Source organism: Salvelinus namaycush, chromosome 6 (assembly GCF_016432855.1).
Source record: "Salvelinus namaycush isolate Seneca chromosome 6, SaNama_1.0, whole genome shotgun sequence".
NCBI classification, from domain to species: domain Eukaryota; kingdom Metazoa; phylum Chordata; class Actinopteri; order Salmoniformes; family Salmonidae; genus Salvelinus; species Salvelinus namaycush.
The window spans coordinates 6,056,747-6,080,123 of record NC_052312.1 but is presented as its reverse complement, the minus strand read 5'-3'; the positions used below and the strand labels follow the sequence as shown (position 1 = coordinate 6,080,123).

The 23,377-nt window shown below is 46.1% G+C and overlaps 1 protein-coding gene across 1 annotated transcript in view; it reads left to right on the top strand.

Moving 5' to 3' along the window:
• LOC120049567 (suppressor of hairless protein homolog) overlaps positions 1–23,377 on the top strand; it is a 91,170-nt gene that overhangs the window by 29,892 nt on the left and 37,901 nt on the right. Inside the window, exon 2 of the mRNA XM_038995847.1 lies at positions 15,496–15,534. Coding sequence (XP_038851775.1) covers positions 15,496–15,534 — 39 coding nt within the window. The remainder of the gene's footprint in view (positions 1–15,495; positions 15,535–23,377) is intronic.

Genomic DNA, 23,377 nt, shown 5'->3' with positions numbered 1-23,377 from the left:
TGTTCTGTAGATGGTTCTGTTCTGTAGATGGTTCTGTTCTGTAGATGGTACTGTTCTGGGCTCTGTAGATGTTCCTGCTCTGGGCTCTGTAGATGGTTCTGTTCTGTAGATGGTTCCTTTCTGTAGATGGTTCTGTTCTGTAGATGTTCCTGTTCTGGGCTCTGTAGATGGTTCTGTTCTGTAGATGTTCCTGTTCTGGGCTCTGTAGATGGTTCTGTTCTGTAGATGTTCCTGTTCTGGGCTCTGTAGATGGTTCTGTTCTGTAGATGGTACTGTTCTGTAGATGGTTCTGTTCTGTAGATGGTACTGTTCTGTAGATGGTACTGTTCTGTAGATGGTTCTGTTCTGTAGATGGTTCTGTTCTGTAGATGTTCTCTTCTGTAGATGTTCTCTTCTGTAGATGTTCTCTTCTGTAGATGTTCTCTTCTGTAGATGTTCTCTTCTGTAGATGTTCTCTTCTGTAGATGGTACTGTTCTGTAGATGGTTCTGCTCTGTAGATGGTTCTGTTCTGTAGATGGTTCTGTTCTGTAGATGGTTCTGTTCTGTAGATGGTTCTGTTCTGTAGATGGTTCTGTTCTGTAGATGGTTCTGTTCTGTAGATGGTTCTGTTCTGTAGATGGTTCTGTTCTGTAGATGGTTCTGCTCTGTAGATGGTTATTTACTGTTCTGTAGATGGTACTGTTCTGTAGATGGTACTGTTCTGTAGATGGTTCTGTTCTGTAGATGGTTCTGTTCTGTAGATGGTTCTGTTCTGTAGATGGTTCTGTTCTGTAGATGGTACTGTTCTGTAGATGGTACTGTTCTGTAGATGGTTCTGTAGATGGTACTGTTCTGTAGATGGTACTGTAGATGGTTCTGTTCTGTAGATGGTTCTGTTCTGTAGATGGTACTGTTCTGTAGATGGTACTGTTCTGTAGATGGTTCTGTTCTGTGGTGGTTTGTTCTGTAGATGGTTCTGTTCTGTAGATGGTTCTGTTCTGTAGATGGTACTGTTCTGTAGATGGTACTGTTCTGTAGATGGTACTGTTCTGTAGATGGTACTGTTCTGGGCTCTGTAGATGTTCCTGCTCTGGGCTCTGTAGATGGTTCTGTTCTGTAGATGGTTCCTTTCTGTAGATGGTTCTGTTCTGTAGATGTTCCTGTTCTGGGCTCTGTAGATGGTTCTGTTCTGTAGATGTTCCTGTTCTGGGCTCTGTAGATGGTTCTGTTCTGTAGATGGTTCTGTTCTGTAGATGGTTCTGTTCTGGGCTCTGTAGATGTTCTCTTCTGTAGATGTTCTCTTCTGTAGATGTTCTCTTCTGTAGATGGTACTGTTCTGTAGATGGTACTGTTCTGTAGATGGTACTGTTCTGGGCTCTGTAGATGGTTCTGTTCTGTAGATGGTTCTGTTCTGTAGATGGTTCTGTTCTGTAGATGGTACTGTTCTGTAGATGGTTCTGTTCTGTAGATGGTACTGTTCTGTAGATGGTACTGTTCTGTAGATGGTTCTGTTCTGTAGATGGTTCTGTTCTGTAGATGGTACTGTTCTGTAGATGGTTCTGTTCTGTAGATGGTTCTGTTCTGTAGATGGTTCTGTTCTGTAGATGTACTGTCGTAGATGGTTCTGTTCTGTAGATGGTTCTGTTCTGTAGATGGTTCTGTTCTGTAGATGGTTCTGTTCTGTAGATGGTTCTGTTCTGTAGATGGTACTGTAGATACTTCTGTTTGGACCTGCTGCTTTTCGCATGGATTTAACTGGATTCTTATTTCTCTGTGGTTTTAGGCTGTCAACCATCTAGTTTGTGTGTGTGTGTGCGTGTGTGTGTGCGCGCATCGGCCCGAGTGCGTGTCCCTCTTTATGCTTGTGTGTTTGGCAGAGTGCTTCAGGCGCGAGGCCAACAGTTAAAGGTCTCCCTATAGAGCTCCATATGGAGCGGTGACGGCCCACTTGATGTTGGAAGGCGGTCAGAGATGGAACAAAATACAAGGAAAGAGAGAGAACGAGTGACAGTTTTTTTTCTCTGGTTTCCCCTCTCTGTCATTAAACTCCCATGTGAAAGCTGGTGCTGTGTGGCTCCAGCCAGAACCAGCCGTGTGTGTGCTCTCAGTGCTTTGCCTCAGGCGACCCAACCAGAACTACACACACACACACACCCCCCCCCTGCCTAAGCCCGCCCGTTATCCCTTAGAGGGGCATCCCAGAGAAGCCACCAGCCATCTGGACCCAGTCAGTCAGTGAGTTCCAAGTTGAACTCTCCTGCTCTGCCTCTTTCAAGGAAAAGTGGAACGTTTCCTAGTGCAGACACGCCTGATAATCAATCTCCCTTTTCCTTTTTCTTTCTACCAACCAGGCAGTCAACCAGGCAGTCAGTCAGTCAACCAGGCAGTCAGTCAGTCAACCAGGCAGTCAGTCAGTCAACCAGGCAGTCAGTCAGTCAACCAGGCAGTCAGTCAGTCAACCAGGCAGTCAACCAGGCAGTCAACCAGGCAGTCAATCAGTCAGTCAATCAGTCAGTCAGTCAGTCAGTCAACCAGGCAGTCGGTCAACCAGGCAGTCAATCAGGCAGTCAACCAGGCAGTCAACCAGGAAATGTATTTTTAATGGACAAACACACTTTATTTCTATAGTGCTTCAGGGTATTCTCTCTCTCCATTTCTCTTTATCCTCTCCCCTGTCTCTCTTTATCCTCTCCCCTGTCTCTCTTTATCCTCTCCTCAGTCTCTCCTCAGTCTCTCTCTCTTTATCCTCTCCTCAGTCTCTCCTCAGTCTCTCTCTCTTTATCCTCTCCTCAGTCTCTCTCTCTTTATCCTCTCCTCTGTCTCTCTCCTCAGTCTCTCTCTTTATCTTCTCCTCAGTCTCTCTCCTCAGTCTCTCCTCAGTCTCTCCTCAGTCTCTCTCTCTTTATCTTCTCCTCAGTCTCTCTCTCTTTATCCTCTCATCAGTCTCTCTCCTCAGTCTCTCCTCAGTCTCTCTCTCTTTATCTTCTCCTCAGTCTCTCTCTCTTTATCCTCTCCTCAGTCTCTCTCCTCAGTCTCTCTCTCTTTATCCTTTCCTCTGTCTCTCTCTCTTTATCCTCTCCTCTGTCTCTCTCATCAGTCTCTCTCTCATTATCCTCTCCTCAGTCTCTCTCTCTTTATCCTCTCCTCTGTCTCTCTCCTCAGTCTCTCTCTCTTTATCCTCTCCTCTGTCTCTCTCCTCAGTCTCTCTCTCTTTATCCTCTCCTCAGTCTCTCTCTCTTTATCCTCTCCTCAGTCTCTCTCTCTTTATCCTCTCCTCAGTCTCTCTCTCTTTATCCTCTCCTCAGTCTCTCTCTCTTTATCCTCTCCTCTGTCTCTCTCCTCAGTCTCTCTCTCTTTATCCTCTCCTCAGTCTCTCTCTTTATCCTCTCCTCAGTCTCTCTCTCTTTATCCTCTCCTCAGTCTTTCTCTCTTTATCCTCTCCTCTGTCTCTCTCCTCAGTCTCTCTCTCTTTATCCTCTCCTCAGTCTCTCTCCCCTGCGGTATTGTTTTATCCTCATTTTCTTAGGTGTGGTGGCTAACAGGAAAGGTTGTGAGTGTTTGTATTGAGTCTTCCCTGAGCTCGCACCCCAGGCAGTGATGTGATGCTTGGCATTGCTGGGTGGCACATGCTCGCACTGATGCCAAGCTCTGAGAGAGAGGGGCTGTACACGCTCACACACACGCTCACACACACGCTCACACACACACACACACACACACACACACACACACACACACACACACACACACACACACACACACACACACACACACACACACACTGTTTTCTCAATGATTAAATGGTTGTTTGAAAGATGAGTTCATATATAGTGCCTCAGACCACACACTGGCACCTAGGTGTTGATTATGGGATCTGTGTGTGTGGGGGTTTAAATTCAGCGTGACATGATGATGCTGGTATTTGTCATTAGGGAGTAAATGTAGCCAGTGCTGGCAGCTTCTTCTAAATCTCTACTCTCTCCCGCCCACTGTCTCCAAACCAGTCACTAACACTCCCAGGTTTTCAATCTCTCCCTCACTAATGCTTGTGCATGTCCTCAAGACACTCACATTGAGGGATTGTTATCCAGAGTGACTTACCAACAACTTAGAGTGTTTTAAATAATCACCATCACAAGGAAAACCTTTCCTAGAAGTCTATAAACCTTCTCTCACCACAGTTCATCATATCTCTAGCTGTGGATTTCTCCTACCACCCATGCCTACACAAAGGTATGAGTGAGAGGTTGGGTAATTACAGGGTTGTGGAGCGAGAGGGAGCCTGTCAGCCCTCAGGTATTGAAATCAAACACCTCTAATCCCCCTAAGTGTTGTTCTCCCTTGCACAACCCCTCCAGGCCCCAACGGGTGTTGAGCGTTCGTAGATTCATCAGCTATTCTGCACGCTGGTACACTCAGACGAGAGTGCTCTGAAATCGGAGTAGATAGCCAAAGTGAATTTACGAACGCACCCTAAGCAAAGGGCTCTGACTAGGACTAGGGCGTTCTGACTAGGGCGTCTCTTCGCTGGGCTCTGACTAGGGCGTCTCTTCGCTGGGCTCTGACTAGGGCGTCTCTTCGCTGGGATCTGACTAGGGCGTCTCTTCGCTGGGATCTGACTAGGGCGTCTCTTCGCTGGGATCTGACTAGGGCGTCTCTTCGCTGGGATCTGACTAGGGCGTCTCTTCGCTGGGATCTGACTAGGGCGTCTCTTCGCTGGGATCTGACTAGGGCGTCTCTTCGCTGGGCTCTGACTAGGGCGTCTCTTCGCTGGGCTCTGACTAGGGCGTCTCTTCGCTGGGCTCTGACTAGGGCGTCTCTTCGCTGGGATCTGACTAGGGCGTCTCTTCGCTGGGATCTGACTAGGGCGTCTCTTCGCTGGGATCTGACTAGGGCGTCTCTTCGCTGGGCTCTGACTAGGGCGTCTCTTCGCTGGGCTCTGACTAGGGCGTCTCTTCGCTGGGATCTGACTAGGGCGTCTCTTCGATGGGATCTGACTAGGGCGTCTCTTCGCTGGGATCTGACTAGGGCGTCTCTTCGCTGGGATCTGACTAGGGCGTCTCTTCGCTGGGATCTGACTAGGGCGTCTCTTCGCTGGGATCTGACTAGGGCGTCTCTTCGCTGGGATCTGACTAGGGCGTCTCTTCGCTGGGATCTGACTAGGGCGTCTCTTCGCTGGGCTCTGACTAGGGCGTCTCTTCGCTGGGCTCTGACTAGGGCGTCTCTTCGCTGGGCTCTGACTAGGGCGTCTCTTCGCTGGGATCTGACTAGGGCGTCTCTTCGCTGGGATCTGACTAGGGCGTCTCTTCGCTGGGATCTGACTAGGGCGTCTCTTCGCTGGGATCTGACTAGGGCGTCTCTCACATGCTGACCAGACCAGACACGTCGCGTGCGCAAGCGTCGCAAAATAATTTTTGAAATCCATGTTATTCAATTATTGCACCCACACTGCTCGCGCGCGCCAACGAGCGTCTGCGATGCCAAGGGCTAAAATAGAAGTCATTCCTAATTTCTGACGCAGATCGCGCTGAAAGTCCTGCCTCTCTCATCTCCTCATTGGTTTATAGAAGCAGGTACCCACGTGCCATCTCCTCATTGGTTATACTCACGTGGGTGATTGAAAGACTAAATGTTTTGCCGGTTGTCGTGGTAAAAGTGTAGATGCCAATCACCATATAAGTTCAAAGATGAAAAAGCCTGGAAGGAGGAGAGATGACTAAACTATTCGGTTGGCCGTTTTATGTGTGGATTAATTGTCGGAGTAGAAGACCTTGTGCATTTCAGGTAAAATAACAACTCAATATTTATATCCCAGGACAAATTAGCTAGCAACAGCAAGCTAGCTAAATAGGACAAATTAGCTAGCAAGTGCAAGCTAACTAGCTAAATTGCCATACATGTTTAATTATTTTCGACCTGTCCCCAAATGAATGTCATTGGTTCAGAGTTTGTTTTGATATTTTAACCTGCGTGTTGTGATCGCGTTTGATGTAGGGGGACAACGTACATGTATGCGCGCGGGCAGCCGGTTTGGGTTCCGTGTTCGCTATCAGTTGAAGCAGCAGACTCAAACTAACGATGAAAAACAACCAAGCTTATGAACAATGTAAATAAAAACAATGTAAATAGCCAAGAAACACGAGAACAAAGTCTCACTTTATGTAGCCTGGTTGTATTCATTTGGGATCTATCGTCCCACAACTGTCCCAGAATCAGTTTTGAATAGGCCATTTCTTTCTCAACAAGCTGACCAATAGAATCCGTCAACTTTTCTACTATGGGGGATAGTAGATTGATATAGGCTAGTGATCTTGATGTTCGGTACTCGTCTTGTTGGCTGGTGGAAAAAGTAAATGGGGCGGCAGGTAGCCTAGTGGTTAGAGCGTTGGGCCAGTAACCGAAAGGTTGCTAGATCGAATCCCCGAGCTGAAAAGGTAAAAATCTGTCGTTCTACCCCTGAACAAGGCAGTTAACCCACTGTTCCCCGATAGGCCGTCATTGAAAATAAGAATTTGTTCTTAATTGACTTGCCTCGTTAAATTAAGGTTAAATAAAAAAATTATAAAAATGTGGACAGTTATTCTCACCTTTTTCAAAGTGCACATCAGAATTTCCTAAGAAGGACCGGACATTGTTGCATCCTGGACTTGCATGTTCTGTTAATAAATGTGATTTCTGTGGTTCTGAGCACTGTGGGGGAACACCGTGATCAGGTTACGCACCCAATGTATATGGGTCCGGTAAATTTCTCATGTCTGGTAAATTAAAATGCTGCTGTGCTAATGTCCGGTTCCACATTTTCCTAACGGAAACCCTGGTTGTGTGTGTGTGTGTGGTGCACATGTAGGTGAGCTAGATGCATCTATCAGCCAGCTGTCAGCCATGCATATCATTGTATGATAATCAGTCAACTTGATTTTCAGCCATAAACAAGCTGCTCCCCCTGACACACACTTGAGTTGACCTTAGAGATCACACTATGACTCTTGACCTGTTGAAGTCCTCTGTGTATTGTGTGTTTGTTCCATTAGACTTTTACAGCTGTCGGTCAGAACTGTCTAACACACTCTGGTCTAACACACTCTGGTCTAACACACTCTGGTCTAACACACTCTGGTCTAACACACTCTGGTATGAATTGCAGGCTGGGTTCACACACTCACTCACTCACTCACTCACTCACTCACTCACTCACTCACTCACTCACTCACTCACTCACTCACTCACTCACTCACTCATCTCCCCATCTGTCTGTTTGCCTGTCTGTTGTGTCTGCCTGCCTCCCTGTCCTGTCTACCCGTCCTGTCTGTCTGTGCCTGCCTGTCCTGTGTACCTGTTGTGTCTGTCTGTCTCTGCCTGTCTGCCTGCCCTGTGTACCTGTCCTGTGTACCTGTCCTGTCTGTCTGCCTGTCTGTCTGTGTGGCTTTCACTTACTGCTGCTCTATACATAGTAGAGGTCGACCGATTTCTGATGTTTCAACGCCGATACCGATTATTGGAGGACCAAAAAAGCCGATGCCGATTTAATATATATTATACTTTTTTAAATATACATATATATTATATATAATGACAATTACAACAATACTCAATTAACACTTTTATTTTAACATGTCATCTCTCACCTACCACCAATACATCGTGTCACCTCTCGTCTACCACCAATACATCGTGTCACCTCTCGTCTACCACCAATACATCGTGTCACCTCTCGTCTACCACCAATACATCGTGTCTCGTGTCGTCTACCACCAATACATCGTGTCACCTCTCGTCTACCACCAATACATCGTGTCACCTCTCGTCTACCACCAATACATCGTGTCGCCTACCACCAATACATCGTGTCTCCTACCACCAATACATCGTGTCTCCTACCACCAATACATCGTGTCGCCTACCACCAATACATCGTGTCGCCTACCACCAATACATCGTGTCTCCTACCACCAATACATCGTGTCGCCTACCACCAATACATCGTGTCGCCTACCACCAATACATCGTGTCTCCTACCACCAATACATCGTGTCGCCTACCACCAATACATCGTGTCGCCTACCACCAATACATCGTGTCTCCTACCACCAATACATCGTGTCTCCTACCACCAATACATCGTGTCGCCTACCACCAATACATCGTGTCGCCTACCACCAATACATCGTGTCGCCTACCACCAATACATCGTGTCGCCTACCACCAATCAATATCAAACACATTTCCTCAAGCTACAGGTTCACCCAGTTACTACTGTGATAGTCACTCTCCCTGTTGAGACATTTGGCTTCAATGGGTTTCAATTGAACATTTGTGACCCTACCGCTGACACTAAATGTGGAAGACTGTTGGAAGCCTCTTGATGTTGCTTTCAGGAGGCTTTTACATGCAACACATTCAATTGGTAGACAATGATCCCCCCCCCCCCCTCAAGTCACCGCACCCCCTGGATGGCTGACAGACTAGACCTCTCACCGGGGGGGGGGGGGGGCTGTCTTTATGAAGTCCTCGTCTGTCGTCAGAGGTACAGAGCAGAGCAAAGGGGACACTAATCAAAACCCTGCACCCCCCCGACCATTAGGATGACAAGTCTGAGTCCTCAGGATGTTGTGTTCAGAATAATACCAACAGGTATAATGTGTGTGGTTTTCAACATCTGATTACTACCTAAGAGATGGGCGGGTGCTGTCATGACTGTCATCAGAGCTTGGTGAGGATTCGGAGAGTAGAGGCCTCACTGTCATTGATGTAACACGACGTTGTTCAACCACGTTTGGACTCTTCTGAGCCCCTCCAGTCGACCACACAGTCACAGAAATTAGCCACGCTAGATGTCTGGTGTGGATGACTCACCGTTGGTGTTCTTTCATTTGGGTAAAGCGTTCTTCTGAAGAACGCGGTAGTACGATTCCATGCAGTGTGTCAGTACATTTCTCTGCCACTATGTTTACATACCCTACATTACTCATCTCATATGTATAGACTGTACTCTATACCATCTACTGCATCTTGCCTATGCCGTTCTATACCATCACTCATTCATATATCTTTATGTACATATTCTTTATCCCTTTACACTTGTGTGTATAAGGTAGTAGTTGTGGAATTGTTAGGTTAGATTACTTGTTGGTTATTACTGCATTGTCGGAACTAGAAGCACAAGCATTTCTCTATACTCGCATTAACATCTGCTAACCATGTGTATGTGACAAATAAAATTTGATTTGATTTGTCTGCAACAGCATCTCTCCTACTGACTCTGATGCACTATGTGTCTGTGTGTGTTGTGTGTTTTTATCAAGGACCCTAACTTCTCTTGTCAGTGTCTGTCTGCTTCCTATTGAACCTCGAAAAGCACGAGGAAGTTTTTGTGCCAAACCCAGCATTGACCTTCTCGTGCTGTGTGTGTGTGTGTGTGTGTGTGTGTGTGTGTGTGTGTGTGTGTGTGTGTGTGTGTGTGTGTGTGTGGTGTGGTTTTTCAGAATGTCATTCAGCCTGCCATGCACTGTGAGGTAGGGGAAGTACAGCCAGACCAGTCATCACACAGTGACACTAGTGACTTATTGACCCGCTTTACATAAATGACTGTCATCGTCTTTATCCTGGTGACTTAGTGCACTGCTACGGCTGCTTGGTGGACAGTCCACAGCTCATACACTTCCCAGTGCACTAGATGGCAAGACGGATTCATTCACATCCTTACTAGGTCCAGGTGGGAGTTTTGGCCGGAGAAAACGGTGGTGACCTCACTCTCACTTCCTGTTGGAAAAGAGAGAGTCAGGACTTCCTGTTATTATGAAGGCCTAAGTATTTTTATGTGGAACTACCGTTTGGCTTGATGAGTAGTGTTAAAATGGAAGTACACAGGCCTAGTGACCTATGGTGGTGCTACCCTCTGCTTGCCAGGAGTATTGGCAGGTCCACAGACACACTGAGTCAGAATCAGGATCCTTTGGTTCTTCTGTAGGATGTTACATTGATTCCCAGCAAAGACCACATGCACTAGGTTGTTCTGCTTGGTCAATACGTTGTCCCCAGCTGTATACATTCCAACACTTCAGTGTTTTATTTCCCTGTCCTAATTAACTGTATATAGACTAAAGAACATCAACACTGCCTGGCTGGGGAAGTTGTCTCTGTGTAAATGAACTCCCAAAAGCAGAATGTACTGCAGACTGAACCAGTTGTCGTGAGGAGGCGGGAGGAAGCGAGAGAGTGATAGCGGAGGGAGAGAAAAACAGAAACCCCAGTTTGGACAGAGCTTCCTTTTCCTCTATTGGCCTCCTCTCTGAAGAGGTGGAAATGTCACCAACAGACCAGACATATCTTTCTTCCCCCTCTCTTCCTCCCTCCATTCAGCGTCCACCATCCGGGGTTAGCTTGTTTTGCTGCACTCGTCCAGACAGAAAAATAACAGGAGACATTATGTCTGTCTCGACGTACGCTAGCTAGCACTCTTGGGGTCGTCAAGTGTTTTGATTGACAGCGGACTATTTTTAATCCCAGTGTGCCGTTGGGCCTCTGAGGCCAGGAAGTGAACCCAGCTGGCTGATGGACAGAAAGGCATACCTCTTTCTGAATAAAAGTGTAAATGAAGGTATGGTAGCCTAGTGGTTAGAGCGTTGGGACAGTAACCAAAAGGTTGCTATATCGAATCCCCGAGCTGACAAGGTAAAAATCTGTCGTTCTACCCCTGAACAAGGCAGTTAAACCACTGTTCCGAGGCCGTCATTGTAAATAAGAATTTGTTCTTAACTGATTTGCCTAGTTAAATAAAGATGTAAAAAAAATATATATTTTTTTAAATAAATGATTGGCCAGACAGTCTACCTCCACCTCTACTTCACTGATCTAAATTGGTTTTTGACCTCTGACACGCTGAGTGTGTTCCCCTCCTTTTCTTGTTATTCTCTGTGATTTTCTTAGCTGGTGCTTGCGGTGGTTCACTAGGCCTATTTAAAGATTGCGCCAGAAAATCCCCCACACAAATAAGCGGTCAAGCAAACCAATAAATATTCCCTGTGTGTGTGTGTTGTTGTTGGTGTGTGTGTGTTGTTGTGTGTGTGTGTTTGCAGTCTGTACATAGAGCTGTGAAGAAACGGCTGTGGTTTTTCCTGGAACTTGGTTTTCACACTAAGCGCTGTGATGGCCAGAGACACCATCTCTAAGCTACGCCTCAGAGAGATAGCAACAAAGCTGAAATCTCTACCAATCTCCATTTGAGATTCACCTTTTTTGTGCTTTTTCCAATGTCTCCTTTTTGTGTTTTTGAAACCAGTTTTATACCAGAGAAGTTTATGATTGCTTCACACTCCATAAATGGCATGATATTTCTTTTTTTTAGTATTTAGTTTTATATATTTAATTTTTTAACACCCTTTTCTCCCCAATTTCGTCATATCCAATTGGTAGTTACAGTCTTGTCCCATTGCTGGAACTTCCATACGGTCTCAGGAGAGGCGAAGGTCGAGAGCCCTGCGTCCTCCGAAACACAACCCCGCCAAGCCGCACTGCTTCTTGACACAATGCACCCGGAAGCCAGCCGCACCAATGTGTCGGAGGAAACACAGTTCAACTGGCGACCGAAGTCAGCTTGCATGCGCCCGGCCCGCCACAGGAGTCGCTAGAGCACGATGGGACAAGGACAATTGTGCGTGGGTCTCCCGCTCGCGGCCGGTTGCGACGCAGTGCCTTTGGCCCCTGCGCCACTCGGAAGGCCCCTGCGCCACTCGGAAGGCCCCTGCTGTGCTCTTTATTATGAGAAAGTGATGTCCTCTCATTGCCTGATATTGACCTAGTTGTGTGTGAGAGATATTTACAGTGTTATCACCGTAGCTGGCCTGAGCATGATGCTGATATTTATAATGTTATCACCGTAGCTGGCCTGAGCATGATGCTGATATTTACAATGTTATCACTGTAGCTGGCCTGAGCATGATGCTGATATTTACAGTGTTATCACCGTAGCTGGCCTGAGCATGATGCTGATATTTACAGTGTTATCACCGTAGCTGGCCTGAGCATGATGCTGATATTTACAATGTTATCACCGTAGCTGGCCTGAGCATGATGCTGATATTTACAATGTTATCACCGTAGCTGGCCTGAGCATGATGCTGATATTTACAATGTTTTCACCGTAGCTGGCCTGAGCATGATGCTGATATTTACAATGTTTTCACCGTAGCTGGCCTGAGCATGATGCTGATATTTACAATGTTTTCACCGTAGCTGGCCTGAGCATGATGCTGATATTTACAATGTTTTCACCGTAGCTGGCCTGAGCATGATGCTGATATTTACAGTGTTATCACCGTAGCTGGCCTGAGCATGATGCTGATATTTACAATGTTATCACCGTAGCTGGCCTGAGCATGACGCTGATATTTACAATGTTTTCACCGTAGCTGGCCTGAGCATGATGCTGATATTTACAATGTTATCACCGTAGCTGGCCTGAGCATGATGCTGATATTTACAGTGTTTTCACCGTAGCTGGCCTGAGCATGATGCTGATATTTACAATGTTTTCACCGTAGCTGGCCTGAGCATGATGCTGATATTTACAATGTTTTCAACGTAGCTGGCCTGAGCATGATGCTGATATTTACAATGTTATCACCGTAGCTGGCCTGAGCATGATGCTGATATTTAGGTGATGATCGCAGCGAAGGTTGACCATGGTGTTGAGCAAGCCTTTAGCCTACTATAAAGCAGGACCTTGCCTGTTTTATTTTTTAGAAAGATAAGCTTGAAATGGACTTGGTCCAACACATATTAAAGTTTTAGCTTTCTTAATAATCCAGAAAGTCAACAATTATTTCTGTTTGCTTTAATTAACTCATTGTCTTTTTCTGTTCTTCACCCTTCTTTCTCTCCACATTAAAATATCTCTCTTGCAAATATCTCAAATATCTTATAGAGGGTCTACTTTAGCCCCCCCCCCCCCCCCCCCCCCCCCCTCCCAGGACTGAGGGGATAAGGGAGAGAAGGACACAGGGATGCAAACTAGTCACCTTTTGGCGAAATTCGCTAGTTTTGAATCCAAAATAGGTGACCTATGTGATTTGTGTAGATCCGATGAGAAAAGTTTGGGCGGGGGGGCTTTGGGTGACTACTGGCTGTATGCGAACGAGTGATGCGCATTTGGAGCAATACTGGCTGTATCCAAGGCTCAGCCAATCAGGATGCTAAGAGCAGTCCCAGAGCAGGGCCTTACAGGATGCTAAGAGCAGTCCCAGAGCAGGGCCTTACAGGATGCTAAGAGCAGTCCCAGAGCAGGGCCTTACAGGATGCTAAGAGCAGTCCCAGAGCAGGGCCTTACAGGATGCTAAGAGCAGTCCCAGAGCAGGACCTTACAGGATGCTAAGAGCAGTCCCAGAGCAGGGCCTTACAGGATGCTAAGAGCAGTCCCAGAGCAGGGCCTTACAGGATGCTAAGAGCAGTCCCAGAGCAGGGCCTTACAGGATGCTAAGAGCAGTCCCAGAGCAGGGCCTTACAGGATGCTAAGAGCAGTCCCAGAGCAGGGCCTTACAGGATGCTAAGAGCAGTCCCAGGGTGGAGTTATCCTTGGGTTCCAGATTCAGACTGCTAACACGTCAAGTTTCCCCCGTGATGCCCTGGCAGTGTTGTGATACGTTTCCCTCTGTGATGCCCTGGCAGTGTTGTGATACGTTTCCCCCTGTGATGCCTGGCAGTGTTGTGATACGTTTCCCTCTGTGATGCCCCGGCAGTGTTGTGATACGTTTCCCCCTGTGATGCCTGGCAGTGTTGTGATACGTTTCCCTCTGTGATGCCCCGGCAGTGTTGTGATACGTTTCCCCCTGTGATGCCCCGGCAGTGTTGTGATACGTTTCCCCCTGTGATGCCTGGCAGTGTTGTGATACGTTTCCCCCTGTGATGCCCCGGCAGTGTTGTGATACGTTTCCCCCTGTGATGCCCTGGCAGTGTTGTGATACGTTTCCCCCTGTGATGCCCTGGCAGTGTTGTGATACGTTTCCCCCTGTGATGCCCTGGCAGTGTTGTGATACGTTTCACCCTGTGATGCCTGGCAGTGTTGTGATACGTTTCCCCCTGTGAAGCCTGGCAGTGTTGTGTTAAAAGAAATAGCTTGAGAAGTAAAAGCGGTGTTGGAAGGATAGGAATGACTGTGATGTGTTCCTATGATGTCATTGTTGTAAAATAAACGGGTCTCTTTTCTGGTATGACTATAGCTGTGACATCACAGATGACTAATGTGAAATGTTTTGCGACTCATGTTTCAAAGTTCAAGGTGAGATCACCTGGTTTATCATCTCTCTCCTCCCTTTCTCAATTCAATTTCAATTCAATTTAAGGGGCTTTATTGGCATGGGAAACATATGTTTACATTGCCAAAGCAAGTGAAATAGATAATAAATACAAGTGAAATATTGTTTATTGTTTAACAGTAAAAATTACACTCACAAAAGTTCCAAAAGAATGAAGACATTTCAAATGTCATTATGTCAATATACAATGTTGTAACGATGTGCAAGTAGTTAGTGGTGTTTGTTGTTCACCGGTTGCCCTTTTCTTGTGGCAACAGGTCACAAATCTTGCTGCTGTAACGGCACCTTGTGGTATTTCAACCAGTAAATATGGGAGTTTATCAAAATTGGGTTTGTTTTTGTATTCTTTGTGGGTCTGTGTAATCTGAGGGAAATATGTGTCTCTAATATGGTCATACATTGGGCAGGAGGTTAGGAAGTGCAGCTCAGTTTCCACCTCATTTTGTTGGCAGTGTACACATAGCCTGTCTGCCGACAGCGACCTTTCACTCTTTCTCTCCCCCTCTATTTCTTTCTCTCTCCCTCTCTCCCTTCTCCCTCATCTCTCCCTCTTTCTCTCTCCCTCTCTCTCTTCTCCCTCTTTCTCTCTCCCTTCTCCCTCATCTCTCCCTCTTTCTCTCTCCCTCTCTCTCTTCTCCCTCTTCCTCTCTCCCTTCTCCCTCATCTCTCTCTCTTTCTCTGTGTTAAGGCGTCCGTCCTCGCCACCTGTCTGTGTTTGGCCACTGTGTCACATGGTCTCATGCTGCAGCCGCCTGTCTCTGTCTCTCAATTAAATTTGCTTTATTGGCATGACGTAACAATGTACATATTGCCAAAGCTTATTTTGGATATTTACAATATAAAAAAATAAAATGAGAATCAAAGTTGTCAACTGTACAACAGTAACAGCAATAACTAAGGGTCAAAATAACCATAAATTGAACAATAACAATAAGCATAGCGGACATGTGCAGGTTGGTTGGTCTGTCAGACACTGTCCCTCATCTTATGGCAGGCAGCAATGTAATGCGCTGCCAACCCACAGCTCTCTCTCCTCTCTCTCTCTCTCTCTCTCTCTCTCTCTCTCGCTCTCGCTCTCGCTCTCGCTCTCGCTCTCGCTCTCTCTCTCTGTGTCTGTAACCAGGTGTGCTTTCTCATCTCCTACCTGGTGTGTGTGTGTGGTATTTAGCTGCGTACTCAAGTTGTGATCTCTCTCTTTCTCTGCAGGAAGTTTGGGGAGCGCCCTCAACCACAGCGCCTAACAAGGTGAGTACAGACACACACATTTCAGTATGCTTGTTTTATCCACAGACAGTTCAACAGGGCTTGTTATGGTTATGATTAGGGGTGAGATGAGGCCAGGAGACTGGTCTCAGCAGTGTTTCTGTTGGTCCTTTGGTCAGTCAGCCTGGAGAGAGAGAGAGAGGAGGATATGTGTGTGTGTGCCTGTCAAATCAAATCAGATTTTATTGGTCACAAACACGTGGTTAACAGATGTTATTGCGAGTGTAGCGAAATTCTTTTGCTTCTAGATCCGACAGTGCAGCAATATCTAACAGGTAATATCTAACAGGTAATATCTAACAGGTAATATTTAACAATTCCACAAGAAATTGTGTGTACGTATCCATGCCGCTCCAAGGTGAAAATGAGCGGTCGAGCATTCTCTGGAACACACAAGCGTTGTTTTGGAGGGGGCCCTGGCCTCTCCGCCTTTTGATCTCTCCCCCTCTGCATTCACCAAACACTTCGATCGGAAGAAAGACACTGTGGTTAGTTTAGAGATGTTGTCTATGAAAGGTGTTTGTGTGTGTGCAGCTGTGTTGCGGTTACCCCAGAGCGTGGCCCTGTTGATTTTAGTTTGGCAGTGACGGGGGCAGCTAAAAGCCAGGGTCCTCCAGGGCCTGCTAAGTCTCGGGTCCTTCAGGGCCCTACTGTCAGCCAGGCTGTTCCACTGTTCAGCTGATACAAAACACACTGTAGGCTGCTCGAAATGCTGCCTGGCTTTGTTGCTTTGGAGAAGAAACCCGGTCACCAATGTTACAGGGGAAACTTCAGAGACACTTGAGACTCATTCTGAAAATGAAAATCTATAATATATGCTGTGAGATCTGACTCAATTTTACACTTACCTGTAGGCTATATGAATGTAGGCCTTATTTATTGTCATGTGATTTTAATGAACTAGAATGTGCCTGACGTCACAAATTAACTTGACATGGGGGGGGGGGGGATTTCAGTTTCCTGACAGTCAATTCTCAGCCCATTGTGCCTTAATGACAATGGGAGAGGGTATGCTGACTGACGTGACTGTCTGTTGATGTTTTCATTTAACCCAAGGGTCCTGGGTTGAGGACGCGTGTCATGTCCCCTTTGTGATCCAAAGGGGCGCTCACCAATAGGGCTCCAAGACTCTTTGTGTTTTTTTCCTCTGTGTGTGTGTGTGTATACCTTTTGACTTTGTGTGTGTGTGCCCGCATGTGTGTGTGTGTGTGTGTGTGTGTGTGTGTATACCTTTTGACTTTGTGTGTGTTTGCGTGTGTGTGCCCGCATTTGACCCTGTGTGTGTGTGTGTTTGCCCCTCCCTGTCCTAGCCAGCTGCAGGTTTAAAAAAAAAAAGTGTATTTTAATTGTATTTAACCTTGATTTAACTAGGCAAGTCAGTTAAGAACAAATTTTTATTTACAATGATGGCCTACCCCGGGCAAACCCGGACGACGCTGGGGGGGGTCTGGGTGATTCCCCTCTATTCTGGTGTAGCTAGACACTGTGACAGATACACTGGACAGATGCCACTCTGCTGTATCTGTAGCCCGGCTTAACTCCACACACGCACACGCAGACACATCATTACTGACCCCCACTTTGCCCTTTGTCTCTGTCTATCTGTCTGTCAATCTCTCTGCCAGTGGCACACAAAGCTGTACCACTAGCCTGTAGCTTTCTGTTGTATACCACTAGCCTGTAGCTTTCTGTTGTATACCGCTAGCCTGTAGCTTTCTGTTGTATACCGCTAGCCTGTAGCTTTCTGTTGTATACCGCTAGCCTGTAGCTTTCTGTTGTATACCGCTAGCCTGTAGCTTTCTGTTGTATACCGCTAGCCTGTAGCTTTCTGTTGTATACCGCTAGCCTGTAGCTTTCTGTTGTATACCGCTAGCCTGTAGCTTTCTGTTGTATACCGCTAGCCTGTAGCTTTCTGCTGTATACCGCTAGCCTGTAGCTTTCTGTTGTATACCGCTAGCCTGTAGCTTTCTGTTGTATACCGCTAGCCTGTAGCTTTCTGTTGTATACCGCTAGCCTGTAGCTTTCTGTTGTATACCGCTAGCCTGTAGCTTTCTGTTGTATACCGCTAGCCTGTAGCTTTCTGTTGTATACCGCTAGCCTGTAGCTTTCTGTTGTATACCGCTAGCCTGTAGCTTTCTGTTGTATACCGCTAGCCTGTAGCTTTCTGTTGTATACCGCTAGCCTGTAGCTTTCTGTTGTATACCGCTAGCCTGTAGCTTTCTGTTGTATACCGCTAGCCTGTAGCTTTCTGTTGTATACCGCTAGCCTGTAGCTTTCTGTTGTATACCGCTAGCCTGTAGCTTTCTGTTGTATACCGCTAGCCTGTAGCTTTCTGTTGTATACCGCTAGCCTGTAGCTTTCTGTTGTATACCGCTAGCCTGTAGCTTTCTGTTGTATACCGCTAGCCTGTAGCTTTCTGTTGTATACCGCTAGCCTGCAGCTTTCTGTTGTATACCGCTAGCCTGCAGCTTTCTGTTGTATATCGCTAGCCTGTAGCTTTCTGTTGTATACCGCTAGCCTGTAGCTTTCTGTTGTATACCGCTAGCCTGTAGCTTTCTGTTGTATACCGCTAGCCTGTAGCTTTCTGTTGTATACCGCTAGCCTGTAGCTTTCTGTTGTATACCGCTAGCCTGTAGCTTTCTGTTGTATACCGCTAGCCTGTAGCTTTCTGTTGTATACCGCTAGCCTGTAGCTTTCTGTTGTATACCGCTAGCCTGTAGCTTTCTGTTGTATACCGCTAGCCTGTAGCTTTCTGTTGTATACCGCTAGCCTGTAGCTTTCTGTTGTATACCGCTAGCCTGTAGCTTTCTGTTGTATACCGCTAGCCTGTAGCTTTCTGTTGTATACCGCTAGCCTGTAGCTTTCTGTTGTATACCGCTAGCCTGTAGCTTTCTGTTGTATACCGCTAGCCTGTAGCTTTCTGTTGTATACCGCTAGCCTGTAGCTTTCTGTTGTATACCGCTAGCCTGTAGCTTTCTGTTGTATACCGCTAGCCTGTAGCTTTCTGTTGTATACCGCTAGCCTGTAGCTTTTTGTTGTATACCGCTAGCCTGTAGCTTTCTGTTGTATACCGCTAGCCTGTAGCTTTCTGTTGTATACCGCTAGCCTGTAGCTTTCTGTTGTCATTTAGCTTGTCCCCTTTGCTTGGTGTGTCCATGTGACTCTTGGCTTGTTTGAACATAATTTTACGTTTACATTTTAGTCATTTAGCAGACGCTGTTATCCAGAGCGACTAACAGTATGTAACGTTAGTGAGTACATACATTTTCGTTCTGGTCCCCCGTGGGAATCAAACCGACAACCATGTTCTACCAACATGTTTTCATTGCATGTTTAGTTTTGCTGTCCAGTATTGACTTGTGTAGTATAGATCTGTCCTCCATTCTCCTGTCCGGCAATCTCCTATTCAGTTTTCCTTTTGATGTGCTGTAGCATCTCTTGTGTGGTTGCGTTCCTCACGTCTCCTTGCATGTCTCTTTTGTTTGTGTGTTGTGTTCCGGTCATCTTTTGTTGTGTGTGCTTTGTTGTTGCATGGCTGTTGTAGTCGGCTGTGCGTGTCGGCTGTGCGTGTCGGCTGTGCGTGTCGGCTGTGCGTGTCGGCTGTGCGTGTCGGCTGTGCGTGTGGTGGTGAAATGCCACTTTGTTTCTCAAATCAGATGACTTGGGTCCAGGTCCTAAAATAATAACCCACCACCTGTGGGTAGATTTGGACATTGGTGGGTAAAATGTCTATTTCACCAGCCACATTGGTGGGTGGTCAGGGCTCCACAGTGTGAGTATTTCACTCGCATTCGTAAATAAAAATGGAAAAAGTACCCAATTGTCATAATTGAGTAAAAGTATAGATACCTTGATAGAAAGTTACTCAAGTATAAGTGAAAGTCACCCAATAAAATACTACTTGAGTAAAAGTAAAAAATTATTTTGTTCTAAATACACTTAAGTATCAAAAGTAGAAGTATAAATCATTTCAAATTCCTTATTAAAGCAAAGCAGGCGGCACCATTTTCTTCTGTTGAAAATGTACGGATAGCCAGGAGGGACACTCCAACACTCAGACCATTATTACAGATAGCCAGGGGCCACACTCCAACACTCAGACCATTATTACAGATAGCCAGGGGCCCACTCCAACACTCAGACATCATTACAGATAGCCAGGGGCACACTCCAACACTCAGACATCATTACAGATAGCCAGGGGTACACTCCAACACTCAGACATCATTACAGATAGCCAGGGGTACACTCCAACACTCAGACATCATTACAGATAGCCAGGGGTACACTCCAACACTCAGACATCATTACAGATAGCCAGGGGTACACTCCAACACTCAGACATCATTACAGATAGCCAGGGGCCACACTCCAACACTCAGACATCATTACAGATAGCCAGGGGCACACTCCAACACTCAGACATCATTACAGATAGCCAGGGGCACACTCCAACACTCAGACATCATTACAGATAGCCAGGGGCACACTCCAACACTCAGACATCATTACAGATAGCCAGGGCCACACTCCAACACTCAGACATCATTACAGATAGCCAGGGCCACACTCCAACACTCAGACATCATTACAGATAGCCAGGGCCACACTCCAACACTCAGACATCATTACAGATAGCCAGGGGCACACTCCAACACTCAGACATCATTACAGATAGCCAGGGGCACACTCCAACACTCAGACATCATTACAGATAGCCAGGGGCCACACTCCAACACTCAGACATCATTTACAAATGAGTCCACCAGATCAGAGTCAGTAGGAATGACCACGTGTTGATGTCTTGATAAGTGTGTGAATTGTACCATTTTCCTGTCCTGCTAAGCATTCAAAATGTAACTAGTACTTTTGGGTTTTAGGGAAAATATATGGAGTAAAATGTAGATTACTACATTCCTAAAGAAAATAAAGTTAAAGTTGTAAAAAATATAAATAGTAAAGTACAGTACAAAAACGACTTAAGTAGTACTTTTTATTTTATTTTTTATTTTTTTTATGTATCCCCTTTTCTCCCCAATTTTCGTGGTATCCAATCGCTAGTAATTACTATCTTGTCTCATCGCTACAACTCCCGTACGGGCTCGGGAGAGACCACGCGTCCTCCGAAGCACAACCCAACCAAGCCGCACTGCTTCTTAACACAGCGCGCTTCCAACCCGGAAGCCAGCCGCACCGATGTGTCGGAGGAAACACCTTGCACCTGGCCCCCTTGGTTAGCGTGCACTGCGCCCGGCCCGCCACAGGAGTCGCTGGAGCGCGATGAGACAAGGATATCCCTACCGGCCAAACCCTCCCTAACCCGGACGACGCTAGGCCAATTGTGCGTCGTCCCACGGACCTCCCGGTCGCGGCCGGCTGCGACAGAGCCTGGGCGCAAACCCAGAGACGCGAACAGATTTTCGCCTGCAAAATCTGTTTTGTTATACTCACAGACAATATTTTGACAGTTTTGGAAACTTTGGAGTGTTTTCTATCCTAATCTGTAAATTATATGCATATTCTACGATCTGGACCTGAGAAATAGTCAGTTTACCTTGGGAACGTTATTTAAAAAAAAAAAAATTAAAAAAAATCTGGCCCCTAGCGTCAAGAAGTTAATAGTAATACATTTATTGTTTTAGAAACATTTACAAAGCATGCTCATCCGTTTGTTTTTTTTGGTGTAAATTTAGCAAAATATTTTGGCTGGTAAAAAATCTGACTGGCTGGTAGATTTTTTTTGTTAATTTTATGCCTTGCTTGTGTCACCCCACCCCTCTTGTTCTTCCTCTCAGTGTGTGTTTGTGAGCGCATGTTTGTCAGTGTGTCCATAACACTGTTATAAAAATAAAATAAATATAAAAAGTTATAGCGCGTGTGTCCGTGTTAGTCTGTCCGTGTTAGTCTGTCCGTGTTAGTCTGTCCGTGTTAGTCTGTCCGTGTTAGTCTGTCCGTGTTAGTCTGTCCGTGTTAGTCTGTCCGTGTTAGGATGTCCGTGTTAGGATGTCCGTGTTAGTCTGTCCATGTTAGGATGTGTGTGTGATTATAGGAAGTTGAGTTGGTGCTGTACCCTGGGCAATGGGTTACCCTAGTTAATAGGTTAACTACTCAACCAGTGTTCATTTCATCAAAGAAATATTAGTCACACACCTATTTTTCAAGTGTCAATTGATGAGACTATAACTCACAGCTCATCATTAAGCCCTGGGTCTGAACCCCGCCCCCAGGTGGTGGTCAACAAACCGAAGGAGCTGATGGTGGACTTCAGGAAACAGCAGATTGAGCACGCCCCTATCCACATCGACAGGACCGCAGTGGAGAAGGTGGAAAGCTTCAAGTTCCTCGGCATACACATCACTGACCATCTGAAATGGTTCACCCACACAGACAGTGTGGTGAAGAAGGAGCAGCAGCACCTCTCCCCAAGACCCTCACAAACTTGTACAAATGCACAATTGAGAGCATCCTGTCGGGCTCTATCACCGTCTGGTACGGCAACTGCACCGCCCGTAACCGCAGGGCTCTCGGAGGGCGGTGCAGTCTGCCCAACTCATCACCGGGGGCACACTGCTTACCCTCCAGGACACCTACAGCACCTGATGTCACAGGAAGGCCAAAAAGATCATCAAGGACAACAACCACCGAGCCACGGTCTTGTTGCCATCCTGTACCTGTCCCGCAGGTGTGATGTTCGGATGTACCAATCCTAAGCAGGTGTTGTTACACGTGGTCTGCCACTGCGAGGACGATCGTCTGTCCATCCTGTCTCCCTGTAGCGCTGTCTTAGCCGTCTCACAATACAGACATTGCAATTTAGTCCCCTGGCCACATCTGTAGTCCTCATGCCTCCTTGCAGCATGCCTAAGGCACGTTCACGCAGATGAGCAGGGATCTTTCTTTTGGTGTTTTTCAGAGTCAGTATAAAGGCCTCTTTAGTGTCCTAAGTTTTCATAGCTGTGACCTTAATTGCCTACCGTCTGTAAGCTGTTCGTGTCTTAACGACCGGAACACAGGTGCATGTTCATTCATTGTTTATGGTTCATTGAACAACCATGGGAAACAGTGTTTAAACCCTTTACAATGAAGATCTGTGAAGTAATTTTGATTTTTACGAATGATCTTTGAAAGACAGGGTCCTGAAAAGAGACGTTTATTTTTTTTGCTGAGTTTAGCAGTAAGGCCAAATTCATTGTTTAATCAAATACATTTTTTACATTTATTTCTAACTAAAATTCTAAATCAAATAACAAAATTATCCTTGGTATGACCATCTTAAAACAATGTAAGCTTAGTTAGCAATGTTAGCAATGTAAGCTTAGTAGAACGCCCACCAGGATCAGACTCTAGGCTAACCAGGCAAAGGGTAGCTAACTAGAATGCTGGTGGTGACTGGTTAGCTACAGGGAAGCAATGCACGGTATGCATAATCGGAGACGGAGCCAGAGCGGAGCTGAGCCTGTCTGCCCACACTCATCACTTGCTCCCCCACAGCTCACCAGCTGAACAGAACTGCACTTGTCTCGTTTTAGTCAACTGAAATGAAAAATCTGTTTAATTATTGTTTTTTTCTGGGTCTATTTAGTCCAATTCAAATCACATTTTCAAATCAAATCAAATTCACATACACATATTTAGCAAATGTTATTGTGGGTGTAGCAAAAGCTTGTGTTCCTAGCTCCAACAGTGCAGTAGTATCTAACAATTCACAACAATACACACATTTAAAAGTAAAATAATGGAAAGAAATATATAAATATTAGGACGACCAACATCGGAGTGGCATTGACTAAAATACAGTCGAATAGAGTACAGTACATACAGTAGC